Source organism: Xiphophorus couchianus, chromosome 9 (assembly GCF_001444195.1).
Source record: "Xiphophorus couchianus chromosome 9, X_couchianus-1.0, whole genome shotgun sequence".
NCBI lineage: Eukaryota > Metazoa > Chordata > Actinopteri > Cyprinodontiformes > Poeciliidae > Xiphophorus > Xiphophorus couchianus.
In genome coordinates, this window is record NC_040236.1 from 19,294,990 (window position 1) to 19,310,454 (window position 15,465).

The window sequence follows — 15,465 nt, forward strand, 5'->3', positions numbered from 1 at the left end:
CCTCTTCTTTCAGTGTTATTTCATATGCTTTTATATGTTCCGGTTCTACCCAACAATGTGTTGATGATTTATTGGTTATTGGTGGTGGTGACTGAGTGGAGTAAAATAAACAGAACATCGTTTTGAGAACATCGTTCTCAAAAAGATACTGATGGAGTCTATTAAATCAAAAGTTTTCATAAATTACAAAATTTTGCTCATATATAATTGTAAAAGTATAAACCGATTTTTTTTTAGGTCATCTTCCTCCAAAGCAATAATTTCTGATAAATATCTACCATAAGAAATATATTGCTGTTACCCCCCATTTTATTCGTACTTTTAGGTTTTAAAATGAAGAAAAACTCAAAACCTTTGCAGAAAAAAAAGAAAAAAGTGTAGACACTTTTTATTTTATGGGACATTGGTATTTGTGGGAAATTGTGTAGAAAAATAGACATATTAATGCAGTTTCAAATCTAGGCCCAGATAACTGCTTGTGGCGTCTGGTTGGTGATGTTTAGGTCACTATCTTAAGCCTCAGGAAAAGTTCAAAAGTATTTCACTACATGAAATCTCAGAAAGCCTTTGATAAAATACAGGTTTTATATTGCTTTCCTTCCAGACTTCTTAGTTTCAATCTGTCTACTGTTGCTCAGTTTGTCAGATTTTTATCAGCACGTTTGGCGCTCCACGTCCTCCTCGCCTTTAGGGGGCAGCAGAACGCCTGTTGAACACATAGGAACCAAAACACGAAGCAGCGCAAAGGTTGAACCAGAGTGCATGTGGATATTTTTGCACGACTACGCCGCATGTAAGTCAATGTGTATTTCGGTTCTAATCCTTTAAACATGTAGTGTTTGTGTGCCTGTAGTTAGTCCGTAATACTCTACGTGTTAGCTGACGTTTCTCTTCCTCGGCAGCTGTCTTTATCCCTAAAAGTGAGATGCAGACCGCAGCAGGAGTGGGCTCTCCTCAGCTTCGCCCTCTATTTGGCGGAGCTCTGTCGGCGGTCATCCCCTACAACGTCACCGACATTAGCGAGCTGAGGGAGATCCCGGACAACCAGGAGGTGTTCGCCCACCCCCACACCGACCAGAGCCTGATCGTGGAGCTGCTGGAGTACCAGGGCCAGGTGGCCGACCAGGACGCAGCCAGGTACCACTTTGAGGACATCGCGGGCAGCAACAAAGCTCAGGAGCCAGGAGCCTTCGACGTGAGTAATGTTGCGGCCCTACCCAAAGCCGAGGTGTCCCTGTCGGAGTGCAGCAGCGCCTGGATGCTGAAGGGGACACAGTGTGTGTCCAAGTTCAACGAAGAGGCCAGGAACACGGTGAGCATCCACTTGGGTCTGCTCCGCCTGCCGCAGTTCTCCACAGATATCCTGATAACCTTCAACGACCCGCAGAGCATCAGCCCCGACAGCAGCAGCGCCTCTGCAGCGCTGACACACAGAGAGCCGTGGACCGTGGACGACTTCCGGCGCACTTTACTGTCTCTGACTTTGCACGACCCTGGCCTGTTTGGCTAGGACTTTCACTTCTTGCACCACCAGACTGGGACTATTTATTGTTTTTCTCTCACACACGTTATAGAAAAGACATGATTTTAAGAACCAGAGATTATAGGTGAAATACGGTCTCCTTTTTTTCTGGCAGGCAAATTAAATTATAATCAAACTTCTTGTCATGTGGTCATAGCTTTTGTTATAAATGATGTTTCATGTAACTCTGACCTATGAATGACTGGCACGCAAACGTCCCCTTTAATATCCATCCTATTGAGTATTAAAAACGACATGCTTGTATAATTTATATACTTTATACATCTGAATAAGCATGATGGAAGTTCAGAATTAAAAAGAATAAGACGCTTAAAAAAAGCACTGAGTTTGTCCCGCTGTAGCATGCCAGCTACAGTTGCAAAAGCATCAGTTTGTTGAGATTTTGTAAACCACAAACTTCAGTTTGTTTCCTAGAATCTTATGCAACACACCACCTCACGTTAGTGCATAATTGTTGAGTGAAAGGGAAATTATATGTTCATCTTCATTTCTATTTCGATCCCCGTAAACAGAACCCAGTGCCACTAATTGACTTCAGAAGTAGCGTATGTAAATTATCCTTACTAGAATAACTCCAGTTCTTCTGTGAAGGCCTGAGAGGTTTGCTAGAGAACAAGCAACATCACGAAGATCAAGCAACTTCAGACAGTTATGGGAGAAAGTTGTGGCAAAGTTTAAAGCCAAGTTAAGTTCTTCATTCCAAATTTTGGACATCTTACGAAGAATTCTTTAAAATATCTAAAAACATAAAAAGTTCAAGAACACTGAAATCCTAAAGACCCACAGTTGTCCAAAAAGAAAAAAAAAAGAAACACGATGGAAGGTGTTTTGGTTAGATAAGATCAAAAGACAATTTTTGATCAATATCCCAAATTATGTAAATGTAGAAACACTAACACTGGATTTTTATTTGATCATTTATAATTCTAGTTTATTGTCACAATAAATTCCAGTTAATGTTTAGAAGAAAAAAAAACAACTACCCATATTGTCAGGATTGTTAGGTTTACTGTTTTCTCCACTGTTTGTTCAATGGGATCAATAAAGTATTTTTGAATAAATATCAGCAAACTTGAAAATATGATTAAATGCAGCTGCTGAGTGCAGATTAGTGATACAAATCACAATTCTTTATGTGGCTCCTAAAGAAGTCTTTTTTTTTTTACAAATCGGTATGTTTTTCAAGAGCTGCAGTTGTGTTTGTGGGGCTATGATTACTGTACCATACCTAAAAAAAATGTCCTAAATAGTTCTAATCATCACTTTTGTTATTATCACAATAGAACCTTGAATATTATGATAAAACTTTAAGTCCATATCATCTCCCCCACCCCCTGCTTACAATGCCCATAGCGTCATGCTAGCACAATGTTTTTCTTCAGCAAAGACGAGGAAGCTCAGAGTTGATGGAAAGATGGAGCTAAAAACGTGAGCAGTCCTGTTTACGCCTACAAAAGACTTGAGGTGGAGGATACAGCCGTAGGTGCAGCTACAGATGTGTTTGTGGTATTAAATCTTGGCTTATGCTTTCTGAATTCTGCTGCATCAGAATCTGCATGTGTGACCGCAGGCTTGAAGAAAGTAACTACAAAACCAGAAATTGTTAAGATTTTTATGTTAAGCATTAATTAAAAAGAAAGACATGGACATATTTATGCTTGTCTGCGGTAGGACCTGGCCTGATCATCACCATAGAATCATTATGAATTCTATTATGTATCAGAGGGTGCTTGGGGAAAATATGAGACCAGCTGTTAAAAAAAAAAATTAAAAAAAAGATCAAGTAAAAGCTGAAGCAGAATGGGGCCCTGTGGCATGACAACGACCCGAAACCTGCCAGGAAATCCACCGAGGACTGGTTGAGAGTTAATGGAAGAAATGGAAAGTCTTGGAAATGAGTCAGAGCCCAGACCTTTTTACAGACTGTGCATAATAGTTCTTAATCATTAATTTATTCAACACAATCTTTGTTGTTTACTTGAAGCAGTGTGGGTTTTGTGTGTGTGTGCTACAGAAATATCAGGTAGATGCGCAACTGTGTGTCAACCGGGTCGTGGCAGAAACACATTCTGGCCCAGAGCGACTCTTTAGAAGTGCACTTAAACCATAACCTTCCGTCGCAGACTATATTATTAGTCCGGTTAGTGTCTGCCAGCTTGGACTCCACAGTTTAAATCACCATATTTCTAAGAGTACAGTGGTAATACAAACTGTCTCAATGGTAAAGTTCATATTAGTTAAGGGGAAATGTGATCACACAGATGGGGAAGGGGGAAAAGGTAAACTGTAAGTACTAAACCACAAAACTGAGTGTTTCGGTGCTCTGGATTTGGTCATAAACAGAGAGCAGCCTGGGGATGACTCTCAGCAGGAATATGTATTAGGTCATGTGTTTCCATCATTCACAGCAGCGGGTTCATGGTGGAATAATTCATCCTTCTGAACCTTTTAAATGTCTTGGAGAGACTTCATTCACAAGAGAGTTTGTTGAAACGCAAAATTTATGGGACGGAAAATGGACGTCGCTTTGAAAGGTGAAACCAGTCTTTTCAGATTTGAAGTCGCGCATAACATATTTTGAGCTGTTTTAAGGACGAGGTTCAATCATTAGAAAGAAAAGAAAAAAAAAAAGAGTCAAGTATCAGCAGGCGTTTACTGTTTTAATAAAACCCGCCACAGCGGGAGACGGCAGGTAAGTCTTGCATACCAGTTAAAAGGAAGTGCAGCTTGTCTCCCCAAAGCCACATCAAACTCTCCTCTTCCTCTGGCTTAATCCTAATGGATGAAAAGCTCATAAAGTCAGGCATCCTTTTCTCCTGGAGCAACGCATTCCTTTAGCAAACACAACATTGCAGCAGCAGTCTCCTTCAGATCACTTTGGATAAACCGGCTATTACTGGTTCTGCTTGTCGTAAAGTTGATAATGTCCTGTTTGCCGGGCCTGATGAAGAGGTTTCGGGAAAATGCATCCAAGTTAATGTCCGGAGATGGTTTTCCAAACTCTTATCAGGCTGAGGCTTTTCCGGAGCTTAAAAACATCATCAAGTTTCCCTACTCGTAATCACAGCAATCATTTTTAAATGCTGTCATGAAGGTTTATGTCCTAACTACTGAAAATGTTGCCAACATGTCCACGCCGAAAGGATGTGAGTATGAATACTAAACATGCTTTGCCCCAGTATATCTGATACTTGCTTTAAAACAAACTGGTTTTCATTAGTCAAGCAAAACGCATGAGTTTTTATTGAAACGTAGCAGTTTGTCAAGACATGTCTTCACTAAAATGCTCCAGTTTTACAGTAAGACATTTCATATCTTACATATGCTTATTGCATATTAACCCAGAGCCAACCTGAAGCGTAAACAAGCTGACCATCTGCTTCCTAAAGATTCTGACGACAAATTAGAGAAGTTTGATGTTTTTTAGGTTTTGGGCCCATCTTTTGTAACTCTAATAACTTCAACTCTTCTGAAGAGGCTTTCCACAAGGTTTATGGTGATGTTTATGGGAATGTTTTTTGACAATTTCTTAATTTATAAGGCCTGAGTCACAGTCCTTGCTTCATATTTATCCCAAATGTGCTCGCTTGGGTTGATGTCAGGACTCATTTCTTTTTGAACCTTGCGTCGTGCGCTGGTGAGCAGTCCTGTTGGAACAGGAAGGGCCCATCCTGAAGCTGTTCCAACAAAGTTGGGAGCATGAAATTGTCCAAAATGTCTTGGTTGAGTTATTGAGTTCATATGCTGACACAACATATAAAGCAAGAAGAAAAAAGTTATTTTTACATCCTATCAAGGTTCAGGGACTACTGTTATTCAGGATTGAAAAAAATACAACATTCATTAAATTAAAACTAGAATTAAATGCATAAGTGTGAATTTATTGTGATTTTTTTTTTATTTAGTCATGGTAAAAATTACCACCACATATGGAACAAAAGGATGGTATAGCCAGCCAGTTATTTCAGAAGCTTGTTGATGGCTTCAGAAACATGTATCAAAGGTACAACATGGTAAAGGACATTTGATTAAAGATTAGTGAGTGTGTGTGTAACTTTGATCCCTTTTAAACTAGACAAAACTCTAAATTCAAATTTGTCCACCAAATTGTTTTTTAAAACTCGTTTAAGTTGTTAGCTGGATTATCATTTCATCTGGATAAAACAGCAGCTTAAATAAGTCACTAAAAATCAAATCTAACCAAAGTTCACTAAAAACAACACTCGTTTATGTGATAAGCATGCGTGGAGTGCTTATCTGGTATATCTATATATATACCAGAACTGTACCAATATAAGTATTCCAGACATGTTCCAACTGGTCTAAAAGAAAACACGTTTATGAGCCTGACTCTTCCTCAGTGCTTCTAATAGGCATCAGTCACAGGTGAATGCGTAGTTCCTGTTCAGAGACCAGTCTTTTTTTTTTTACCAAATCTCTTCTGGTATCACTGTGCTATGTCCACTGAACACCCCACTCTCCCCATCAGGGGCCGTCTCCTCCCAAACTCCCTTCCCTCCATCTTTTTTGGACTCCATCTTGAACAACTTTCTGCTTCTTGTGCCAAAATCCACAGGCCCAGCCTTAGAAACAGAGAGATCTGCTGCTCTCATCAGGACCCAGGAGCTTTTCATTTTATGAATTATGGTCTTTTCTGAGTCTATCTTTGTCAGTCCCAGGAAACTAAAACTCAAACAGGCGACTTGGAGATTCTACTTTGGCACAGGAGAGCAAAACTGGAGGAAGTGATCGCTGCCTTTTTTAAAAAAAATTACCTTACAGTTATTGTGATCATGGTATTTATAAATAAAACATATTCCAAAACAATTTGTGTCAAAGACTGACTCACAAAATAGAACCTTCGAAAATAAAAGTTTATTCAAATTAAGACAGAAACAGATATAACCCAAGCCCCGTTCAGCGGTAGGCTTCACAACACAGTAATTACAAGGTGAACCATCTAATTTCAATCCAGGTCGGTGCACTTTTTGAAACCAAAGAACTTTTACTCATTCTGCTTGTTCTTCTTGCTCTCTTGTGAGGTACGGTTGATTTTTGCAAAGTGCTCGGACATGGCCGCAAGTGCCCGGTAGCGGTGAGAGATTGAATTCTTTACTTCTTTGGGAAGTTCGGCATAACTACAGATAAGAGAGAAAAGAAAACGTTAGAGGACAAAGAAAAAGTAAGCATTTCTAAAACAGTGCATTGACAAAGGCACTTTATCCCTAATAGGATGGGGGTTCTGATTTGGTATTTTCTATATCCACTCTAACAGCGTGTTATCCTCTGGCTCCCTCTTGTGGTAAAAAGCAAATAGTTGTTTACGTTTTGTCATATCCGTCTGGCTCGAAACAGGGATCCCATCCAAAGTCTGGAGGCCCCCTGGGCTCCACAATCATCCCCTAAATTATGTTGAGAAGTATGTCAGAGGCAAAACTACACAACGCAGCCACTAAAGAAATGTCAGTGAGACCGAATCTAACCTCAACTTTCCCTCTGAAGAGCTGCACGGGTTCACCTCTACCAGCGCTGAATGCAAAGGTGCAGAGAGCCCACGCTGATTTATCCTCAAAGCCAGCTAAGAGCGTGTGGAGGCCTGAATTACAATCCCACAACCAAATACCAAAAGATTAGAAATATTGCAGAGCTTTAATCACAATTTGTTTACCCAACATTAAATGAACAATTACTTTACTACTTACCTGTTGGCTTTAGTTGATTAAGAAACCATTTGCTAGAAACAAACAAAAAAAAACCTGTTAACTTTGGTAAAGTTTTCTGATCTGAGATGTACGACTTTATTAGGAATAGGAACTGCACTTACATGTAAGGACCAGGCAGTCCTCCTAAAGCCCGGAAACACAGACAGGTGTCCTCCACTATGACTGGTCCATCAATCTTCAGGATAAAAACGGCAGTTTCACTTTTATGCTGACAAAATTAGGTGAAAATGAGGGGGGGGGTCTTGCAGTTATACAGTTACAATATAATGTACCTGCCGTGCGGCCTCCTTACACTTCTGTATGCAAACTTCGTCCGGCTCCCCCTGGTACTCAGGCACTGGAGTATAGTGGGCAGAGCGTGAAGCGTGGGCAGAGACAGAGAGTTATATTGTTTATATGTATCTTGACTTGTGGTGAACACGTAAAACACACAAGTAAAACAGAACGTTTTACTTTTGCCACGTTGCTACGTTTAACTTAACGTAGCAACGTTTTACTTGTGGTCACAAAATGCCTCTGCTTCCTTAGCTGCTACTGAATGAGGCTGTTCAGTAGCAGCTCATTTTAAGTCAGGTGTCTCCTTTAAGTACTTACAATCAATCTTTTTCGACACGACTTTGTAGGGAAATTGGTCTCCGAGTATATGGACAACCTGAAAGATGTGGGGGGGGGGGGGGGGGAACGAAGTTAGAAATATAAACGGTACATCTAAAACGCAGCTCACGGATGTAACAAACAAATTTGATACGTGTAAGAAAAATAGAGACTTTAAACATAAAACAAGACAGTAGCAAATAACAAAATGTCAAACTCTTACTTCTTCGACTTTCTTTGGGTTTCCAGTCACAAAGACGACAGTTTTTCTTGCTGGGGCAGCCATGTTTAACCACACCGGGAGAACTAAAAAAACCCGAACCTTCAGAGTTCCACTTTAGCCAATGAAATCACTCCCTTCACCTCGCAGCGAATCAGGTACCAGCAAGCGTCCTCGCGAACGAAAGAATTCACCAATCACCTTGAGGTACTGTCAGAAATGTTGTCCGGGCAGACAACCGAGTCCGAGGAGCCATGCGGAGTGAAAAATAGTTCTGGAAAGTAGCTGTAGAAACGAGTTCACACCCTAGAGGACAAAATGAGCCTTTTACCTCGCACCGCCGAGGAGTTCAGCTCTGCAGAGTACTGGGAGAGGTTCTTCAAGAAGCGAGGGGAGAGAGCTTTTGAGTGGTATGGAGACTACAACAAATTGTGCGGCGTTCTTCACAAATACATCAAAGTGCAGGATAAGGTGGGAGAAACAGTATCCTGCCACAGTTTAAAACTTTTATAAACCCATGACTGCAGAACACAAGCCTTTTATTTACAGTTCTCCATGTCGTTGCATTCCTCCCTGTAGGTTCTGGTCGTCGGCTGTGGTAACTCTGAGCTGAGTGAGCAGCTGTATGACGTTGGCTACAAACACCTGACTAACATCGACATCAGCGAGACCGTAGTGGCTCACATGAGCCAGCGAAATGCAGAGCGCCGACCAGACCTGACCTTCCATCAGGTGGATGCCACCCAGACTCCCTATGAGGATGCCAGCTTCCAGGCCGCTCTGGACAAAGGCACTCTGGATGCAATGGCATCTGAAGAGGAAGGAGCTCTGGCCAGGAGGATGATCACTGAGGTAAGACAGCAGCAGATGCAGCACCAGACAAAATATGAAAAGGATTTACGTTTTTGTCCACCCGTCATTGTGTGCTTCCAGGTTGGTCGGGTCCTTAAAGTCGGTGGGCGGTATGTGTGTGTGACTCTGGCTCAGGAGGTTGTGGTCAAGCTGGCTGTGGAGCACTTTGTTCACATGGGCTGGGCGGTCAGGCTTCACTGTCTGCAGGAAGAAAGGGGGAAAGAAGAAGAAGACACCTTCGCTTTACCTGTTTTTGTTCTCATCTGCACCAAGTTCCGCCAACCCATGCCTACTCCCATTCTAGAGATGTGTGTCGGCGATGATGGAGCGCCTGTCAGACACACACAGGTGTGTGAGCTGTTGTCTGCTGTGAGGGAGTATCAGGCTTATTCTGTTCTGAGGAAGAGACTTCGTACAAGCACAGACCCTGGCTCGAGTCTTTCCCTTACGCTCTGTAATGCCAAGACAGGTCTTCCCAGATACACTCTCACAGTGCAAGATTGTCCGCCTGGAGCCAAAGTGCCGAGATCCAACCAATTTGCTATATTTATAGGTGAGCTCTTCATTTCTCCATCACATTGCTTTTATATTTTGTTTGTTCTTACATTGATTCTAGTTGCCTGACTTGTCTTGTTTTGACAGTACCCAGAGGGAGTGAGACGGCTTGGCTCTATAGCTCCACTGAGGGCAGGAGGCAGCTGGCTGCCAGCGCCAATTTTCGTCGCCTGGTTATTGCTTCAATGCACAGGAATCAGGAGTACACAGACATGCAAGCAGTCCAATCAGAGCTCTCACCGGTGGTGATGGACTTGGCTCCACCGGGTATGCCAACCAACCAGCAGGTAAACACGCAAGTATTCGTGTCCGCGTAAGTGTTTTTGCATTTTGTCACTGTACGACCACAAATTTCAAAGATTTTATTTGATAGATAAACACAAAGCAGTATATCATTAAAAAAATATGGAATGCATTTGTATCTATCCCTCATGAGTAAATAGTTTGTAGAGCCACCATCTTTCTGGGGTATGTTTGAGTTAGCTTTGGACATCTAGGACATGAAGGGTTTCCCCATGATTGTTTGCAAAATAGCTCAGACTTTTTCAGGCTGGTTGAAGAAGAACATTTCAGAAAATCAACTTTCAAGTCTTGTCATAAATTGTTATATGGATTTATTTGAACTAGGTCATTCTAACTCATGAATATGCTTTGATCCAACCAACCCCTCAGAAGCTCTCCTGCATTATAAGCATTACGATTGTTCTGGAAGTGAAACCACTTTCATGGCCTCAAGTTTTTTTCTGCTGCACCTAATGTTTTGTATGCAAGACAAAAAGTCAAACATTGGTCTCACTCGACCAGAGCGCCTTCCTCTACGTTCGGATGTTGTTTTCTAAAACTGCCTTCAACAAAAATGAGCTTGTTGTGGCTCTAGAAAAGCTCATCCGGTAATCCATTGGGACCCTGGTTCTTCTTGTAGGTGCCGTTTCTGTCAGTGGGAGGGGATCTCGGTTGGCGAGAAGAAGTCAGCAGGGGTGTGAGTCAGCTCAGTGGGGAGTACTGTGTGGAGAACGTCAGAGGAGAAGATGGAGAACTGTATCGCAGGCTGGTGTTCCTGTCCAACATTTCCTTGGTTCAGTCAGAGAGCCGACTCGTCCCATCAAGTACTGGTCATTCTTTTTATTTTGCATGTAGATTTTCTTTACCGTACTGCATTAAAAAAATAATCTTTTAACATTTAAGCAAGATCAGCACATTTGCAGTGCATTGTTAAACATTTAGTGGGACATTTCCCATTGTGCCACATTTTGTGGCACAATGGAACCAAATGAAAATCAACAAGGCAACTATTAGCCATCAGCTCAGCAGTTACAGTAACACAAAAATCTTCACACAGATATTATTTATGGAAAATAATAAAAAGTGAGAAAAACTCAATCATAACATTAATAAATGTATATATGTGCCATCAAGACATTTGTAGTTTCCTTAAATTAAATATTCAAATGGGTTTGTTTGCAACTCTAAGCAAAATTAGCAGCATATTTGAATTTATTATTAGAATTAGGAACTCCCTAGTTACATGACAGTGTGCAGCCCTGAAAGGAGGGGGAGCAGAAAACAGCTGCACACTCACATGAACACACTTCTTGCACTGTCACTCGGTTTGGGAAGATGGCTTGATTTAGGCAGATTTACACGTGCCATATGCCTTCCATCTTTTGATGATGGATTAAACTGAACTCTAGATTTTTTTGTATCCATTCCCTAACATATACTTTTCAATAACCCTTTCTCTGATTTGCTTGGAATGTCCTTTTGTCTTCATGCTATAATGGTAGCCAGTAATACTGATTAACCAGTGAGTGTTTGTGCTGTTGTTGCAGTCAAAGGTGCATCTACCAAGTACTGACTTGAATGTGGCAAATATTTAAGCAATCACTTATTTTATGCTACATATTTTTATTTAACTGTCATTATGTTGTACAAATTAGTTTTCACTTTGACATTAAAGGTTTTATTTTAATATAATAAAATGGGGAGCAATAATATGAATAAATTAAATGGATGAAAATTTGTGCAGCATCAAGTCACAAGAAGAAGAACAAAAAGAAGACCAAGGCAGCAGTTACACCTTCAGCCTGTGTGTCAGTGGACAGCGGCTTCCTGTGCTGTGCTCACCATGAGGTCATGGTGGCTGGTCTTTCTATGCTTGGCGTGGGGACCCCACAGAACAAAGGTGTGTGTCTGTGCAGACCCCTCCATTTTTGGATCTAGCAGAACCTCTGCATGATTTAGCATTGGATTCATCTTTACAAACGTCTTCTGACCGTCTTCCTTCCTAGACGCTCCGGTTTCGGTGCTCCTGGTGGGCCTCGGCGGAGGAGGCCTGCCTCAGTTCCTCCGAGACTTTGTGCCTGATGCCGCCGTCGAGATAGTAGAATTAGACCCAGTTGTGCTGGAGGTGGCAAAGGAATGGTTCGGATTCCGACCGGACGATCGTTTGACCGTCACCCTTGGCGATGGCCTGGAGCGCATCTGTTTCCTGGAGAAAGAAGGTCAGCGTGAAAATAAGGCGTCAGGAACGTTGACAGAAAAAAAAAAAAGTGGATATATCAACAAACTCACATCTGACTGGGTTTTTTTTTCTTTCTTTACAAGGTGGCCATTTATTTGATGTCGTCATGTTTGATGTAGACAACAAAGACAGCTCTGTGGGGATGAGCTGCCCTCCTGCTGCCTTTGTAGAAACTGCTGTTCTGCAGAAAGTTTTTAACTTGCTCACTCCTAGAGGTAAACAAGGGTTCAATTTTACTACATATATATTTCTGGGGGAAAAAAAGCTTAGAATAATCTGCAATAGTCTTGAGATCAAAGTGGAAGTACACATCTAGCAAAAAGGTACAACAGCACGGTTTTGATAAAACCTAGACCCTTCTCAAAGTCTTGACCTACTTGCAATTAAAGATCACTGATGAGACTTGGAATCTGCTAATCTCAGACACCCACTATTAAGTCTATATGTGATTGAACTATTTTGCAAAGAAGAATGATTTCAGTTTCTAGATGTACAAAACTGATAAAACGTTTTGACTTGGGGTTAATTACACTTCAGATTTATTTTTATGAAGAAAGAAAAACATTGAAAGCCTTCATCACTCTCCTTCCATTTAAATTGACTTCAGTCTGCAGCACTTTGTGTTCTGTCACATAAAATCCCGATAAAATACACTTAAGTTTATAGTTGCAACGTGACAAAATGCGGAAAAGTTCAAGGATTATAATAATTGTATTGGAAGCCACAGAATCCCAAACATGCCTTATTGTAGCTTTTAATTCCAGAATGATTTAAGATGTGTGGCAGTGTCTTTACATATGTTTTGGGATTATGTTATAATTCTGGAATGCAGAAGTAGAGGAATCAAGTGTGTGTGGGGGTGTGTGTGCGTGTGTGTTTGGGAAGTGGGAAGGTGCCTGACAAGACCAAACAGGAAATAACTTGGGATCACGTATCCGAAACAAAACTAAAAGTAAATGCAATAATTTTATCTTCATTTGAGTACATTAAATGTTACCATTGCATTTTACACACATCCCCGACTTATTTAGATTTGAGGCTATTAAAACGGAAATATAGTTTTTCATTTGTTTGTAATACCATCCTTTTGAATCTTTTGCTGCCAGGTCTGTTCATATTAAACCTCGTGTGCCGCGATCCAGTCCTGAGGACGGACGTGCTCGAGCGTGTCAAGAGCGTGTTTCCCACTGTGCTCTCTCGAAAGATCGCCGAGGAGATCAACGAGGTCCTCCTGTGCTCCCGAGAAGAAAAGAATGCCGCGCACATCCTTCCATCCTCCAGCCAAGCAGCCAAGAATTTCCAGAGCATGTTGTCCTGTGACAGAACTGAACCCAAACGAAGGCCACTCATAGACATTGCAGAGATGATAAAAGATCTGAAGCTAGAGTAACTTTTTAAGCACAGGGTTAGACTGATGGAAAAAAAAATGTATCACTAATAAATATCGTGTACATTTTTTCTTTCACTTGCCTCTGGTTTCTCTTTCACTCCATGAGTGCACACTCCCTCACAGGCTAAGAATGCAGCAGCGTTATTTACAGTGGATGAACTACACACTCTGGCTCTGGTTGCTGTGTTTATAGGGCTGCAGCTTGTGCCCTACCCTACTCCAGACCTGTGGAAGTTTAAATAGCTGCAACCCCAGAGCAGTGATTGCATTTTTAGGTGCTAGCTAATTGGCTACAAAGTTTGTCTGTCTTCTGATTTCGGAGAAGGAGGGGGGACAGAGGAAGGGCTGCTCAGGGGAGGCAGATTTGTTCGCTTATGCGCATGCGCAGAAAACTTCATTCCGTTAGCTGTCAAAGCAGAACGTTCCTACTTCTGTTTTCCATGGAGCTACCTTAGGGAAGAGGGGGAACTACGGAAACCTGTCCGGAGTTTTAAGGAGAGGAAACACTACAAATGTTTTAAGGTTTGAGTGAAGAAACATGTCTTTAGCGAACTTTATAGGGGATATTCTTTCTTTGACAACGACAAGGACCGATGTTACTTTCTGTACTCTGAAGTGCTAACGGCTGGTCCTGCCTTGGAAAAAGCAGCAGCAGCCCTGTTTCGCGTGTTCTGTGTTTTAAGTTTTTATGTTTTCACTTCATAAAGACTTTATAACCCCGAGTAACATTAAAATATGGTAGTTTCGCTGTCGAGTGGCGTTGACTAGAAAGGGTGGGGAAACGGGAAAATTGGGGCTGGACAGGTAGCAGCCCTCGTTGCGATGGGCAACCGTGGGATGGAGGACCTGATCCCGCTGGTCAACCGCCTCCAGGAAGCTCTGGGCACCGTGGGACAGAGCTGCAGCCTCCACCTGCCGCAGATCGCCGTGGTGGGCGGCCAGAGCGCGGGTAAGAGCTCCGTGCTGGAAAACTTTGTTGGCAGGTAAGATCATCATCACTCAAATGTTAACCGAAAGAACAACAACAACAAAAAATTCCCCTTTGTGCGTGAATCACTCCACGTGGAGTTTCACTATCTGCAGGGGCGCATCCAGAATGAAGGGGGAATCTCGGAGTGGCCCACTAAAACAAAAAGCTAAAACAGGACTTCAGGTTTATTTATGTATTTACCGTATATGTTCTGTTGGAACTTTACATCTTTTACATTTTAAACAACCTAATAATTTGTATATTGTGTTTGTTAGTAGCTACACACTAAAAATCAGCTATTTTAATATGTTAAGACATTTTTAAATCCCTGCAAAAAGTTGAAAATCATGCTATTACATGAATATCTATATTCACAGAGGAATGTTATCCCTCTCCCTAAAAGCCATGCATTAAAATATTAGGAGCGGGGGGGGGGTACGTACTAATATCATAAGATGTCCATTCCCGGCCACCTCTTGGCTGTCCCACTGCATAACTGTGAAAATGTGGAAAAATAAAAAATGCACAGGTGGGTTTAGTTTTTCAGCCAAAGTTACTCATCACATCCTTATGATTGGGATTTATTCATGCTTATCGAATAATATGCTGTAAGTAATTTGACATGTTTTATAGTTAGATAACTGATGTTTCTATTGACATAATGCCATACAGAGAAGAAACTCTTACCGCTTAAGAAAAATTATGAATTACCATCTCTTGTAGAACTTGGAGGAAGACTGGAAAGGCAAAGGATAAATGCTATGCCTTCCACAATCTAGTATTGGTGGTTCTAACCTGAATTGTGTGCTGGGTGAACCCCTCTTGTTGCTGACTCACACACATTCGCACCAAAAAACCCCCCACATTTATTTGTCCATTATCTATACCAGTTACATTTGCAAGGTGCCGGACCACAGTGGAAGAAAACTGGAGTATCTGGTGAAAACCCACTTACGCATGTGGAGAACATTCAGTCTCTATAGAGGAAGGGTGCAGGCTAGGATTCAAAATTAGAACCTCCTTGCTGCAAAGCAGAAGTTCTAACAACTGCTCCACCAACACATTTTATTATGTATAATGTCAGAAACATTGAAAAA

General features: G+C 41.5%; 4 protein-coding genes across 7 annotated transcripts in view; 3 read left to right on the plus strand and 1 right to left on the minus strand.

The window, feature by feature from the left end:
• Positions 1-422: 422 nt before the first annotated feature.
• On the plus strand, positions 423-2,604 carry rangrf (RAN guanine nucleotide release factor). The gene is made up of 2 exons (XM_028028966.1): positions 423-793; positions 903-2,604. Exons 1-2 carry the CDS (start codon positions 763-765, stop codon positions 1,508-1,510), a joined length of 639 nt encoding a protein of 212 aa, XP_027884767.1. The 5' UTR covers positions 423-762; the 3' UTR covers positions 1,511-2,604.
• A 3,794-nt stretch (positions 2,605-6,398) lies between these two features.
• itpa (inosine triphosphatase (nucleoside triphosphate pyrophosphatase)) lies at positions 6,399-8,243 on the minus strand. Its single transcript, XM_028027840.1, has 8 exons — positions 8,084-8,243; positions 7,861-7,918; positions 7,539-7,603; positions 7,368-7,441; positions 7,246-7,277; positions 7,027-7,139; positions 6,869-6,945; positions 6,399-6,681 (listed from the first exon to the last, which is right to left on the minus strand). The coding sequence occupies exons 1-8, from the start codon at positions 8,144-8,146 to the stop codon at positions 6,549-6,551; spliced, it is 615 nt and encodes a 204-aa protein (XP_027883641.1). The 5' UTR covers positions 8,147-8,243; the 3' UTR covers positions 6,399-6,548.
• A 13-nt stretch (positions 8,244-8,256) lies between these two features.
• Positions 8,257-13,473, plus strand: mettl13 (methyltransferase 13, eEF1A lysine and N-terminal methyltransferase). Its single transcript, XM_028027839.1, has 9 exons — positions 8,257-8,551; positions 8,660-8,932; positions 9,014-9,485; positions 9,575-9,774; positions 10,410-10,593; positions 11,514-11,669; positions 11,776-11,988; positions 12,092-12,223; positions 13,115-13,473. The coding sequence occupies exons 1-9, from the start codon at positions 8,399-8,401 to the stop codon at positions 13,396-13,398; spliced, it is 2,067 nt and encodes a 688-aa protein (XP_027883640.1). The 5' UTR covers positions 8,257-8,398; the 3' UTR covers positions 13,399-13,473.
• Positions 13,474-13,775: 302 nt separating this feature from the next.
• dnm3a (dynamin 3a) overlaps positions 13,776-15,465 on the plus strand; it is a 28,065-nt gene continuing 26,375 nt past the window's right edge. For 3 of the 4 annotated variants that reach the window (XM_028027834.1, XM_028027836.1, XM_028027835.1), the window contains exon 1: positions 13,778-14,381. In XM_028027834.1, the coding sequence (XP_027883635.1) occupies positions 14,221-14,381 (161 nt within the window). In that variant the 5' untranslated portion in view covers positions 13,778-14,220. Of the gene's footprint in view, positions 14,382-15,465 lie in introns of all 4 variants that reach the window. The other variant, XM_028027837.1, reaches the window with a different exon arrangement.

Bases quoted from the DNA above. Each gene is read 5' to 3' on its own strand.
- mettl13 (XM_028027839.1), top strand. From the start codon at position 8,399: ATGAGCCTTTTACCTCGCACCGCCGAGGAGTTCAGCTCTGCAGAGTAC. The intron at 9,775-10,409 runs GTAAACACGCAA...TTCTTCTTGTAG, and splicing joins GTATGCCAACCAACCAGCAG to GTGCCGTTTCTGTCAGTGGG. The intron at 10,594-11,513 runs GTACTGGTCATT...AAATTTGTGCAG, and splicing joins GAGCCGACTCGTCCCATCAA to CATCAAGTCACAAGAAGAAG.
- itpa (XM_028027840.1), bottom strand. From the start codon at position 8,146: ATGGCTGCCCCAGCAAGAAAAACTGTCGTCTTTGTGACTGGAAACCCA. The intron at 7,604-7,860 runs GTAAGTACTTAA...ACTATACTCCAG, and splicing joins CGTGTCGAAAAAGATTGATT to TGCCTGAGTACCAGGGGGAG. The intron at 6,682-6,868 runs GTAAACAACTAT...TCTTATCTGTAG, and splicing joins CCAGACGGATATGACAAAAC to TTATGCCGAACTTCCCAAAG.
- rangrf (XM_028028966.1), top strand. From the start codon at position 763: ATGTGGATATTTTTGCACGACTACGCCGCAT. The intron at 794-902 runs GTAAGTCAATGT...CTTCCTCGGCAG, and splicing joins TTTGCACGACTACGCCGCAT to CTGTCTTTATCCCTAAAAGT.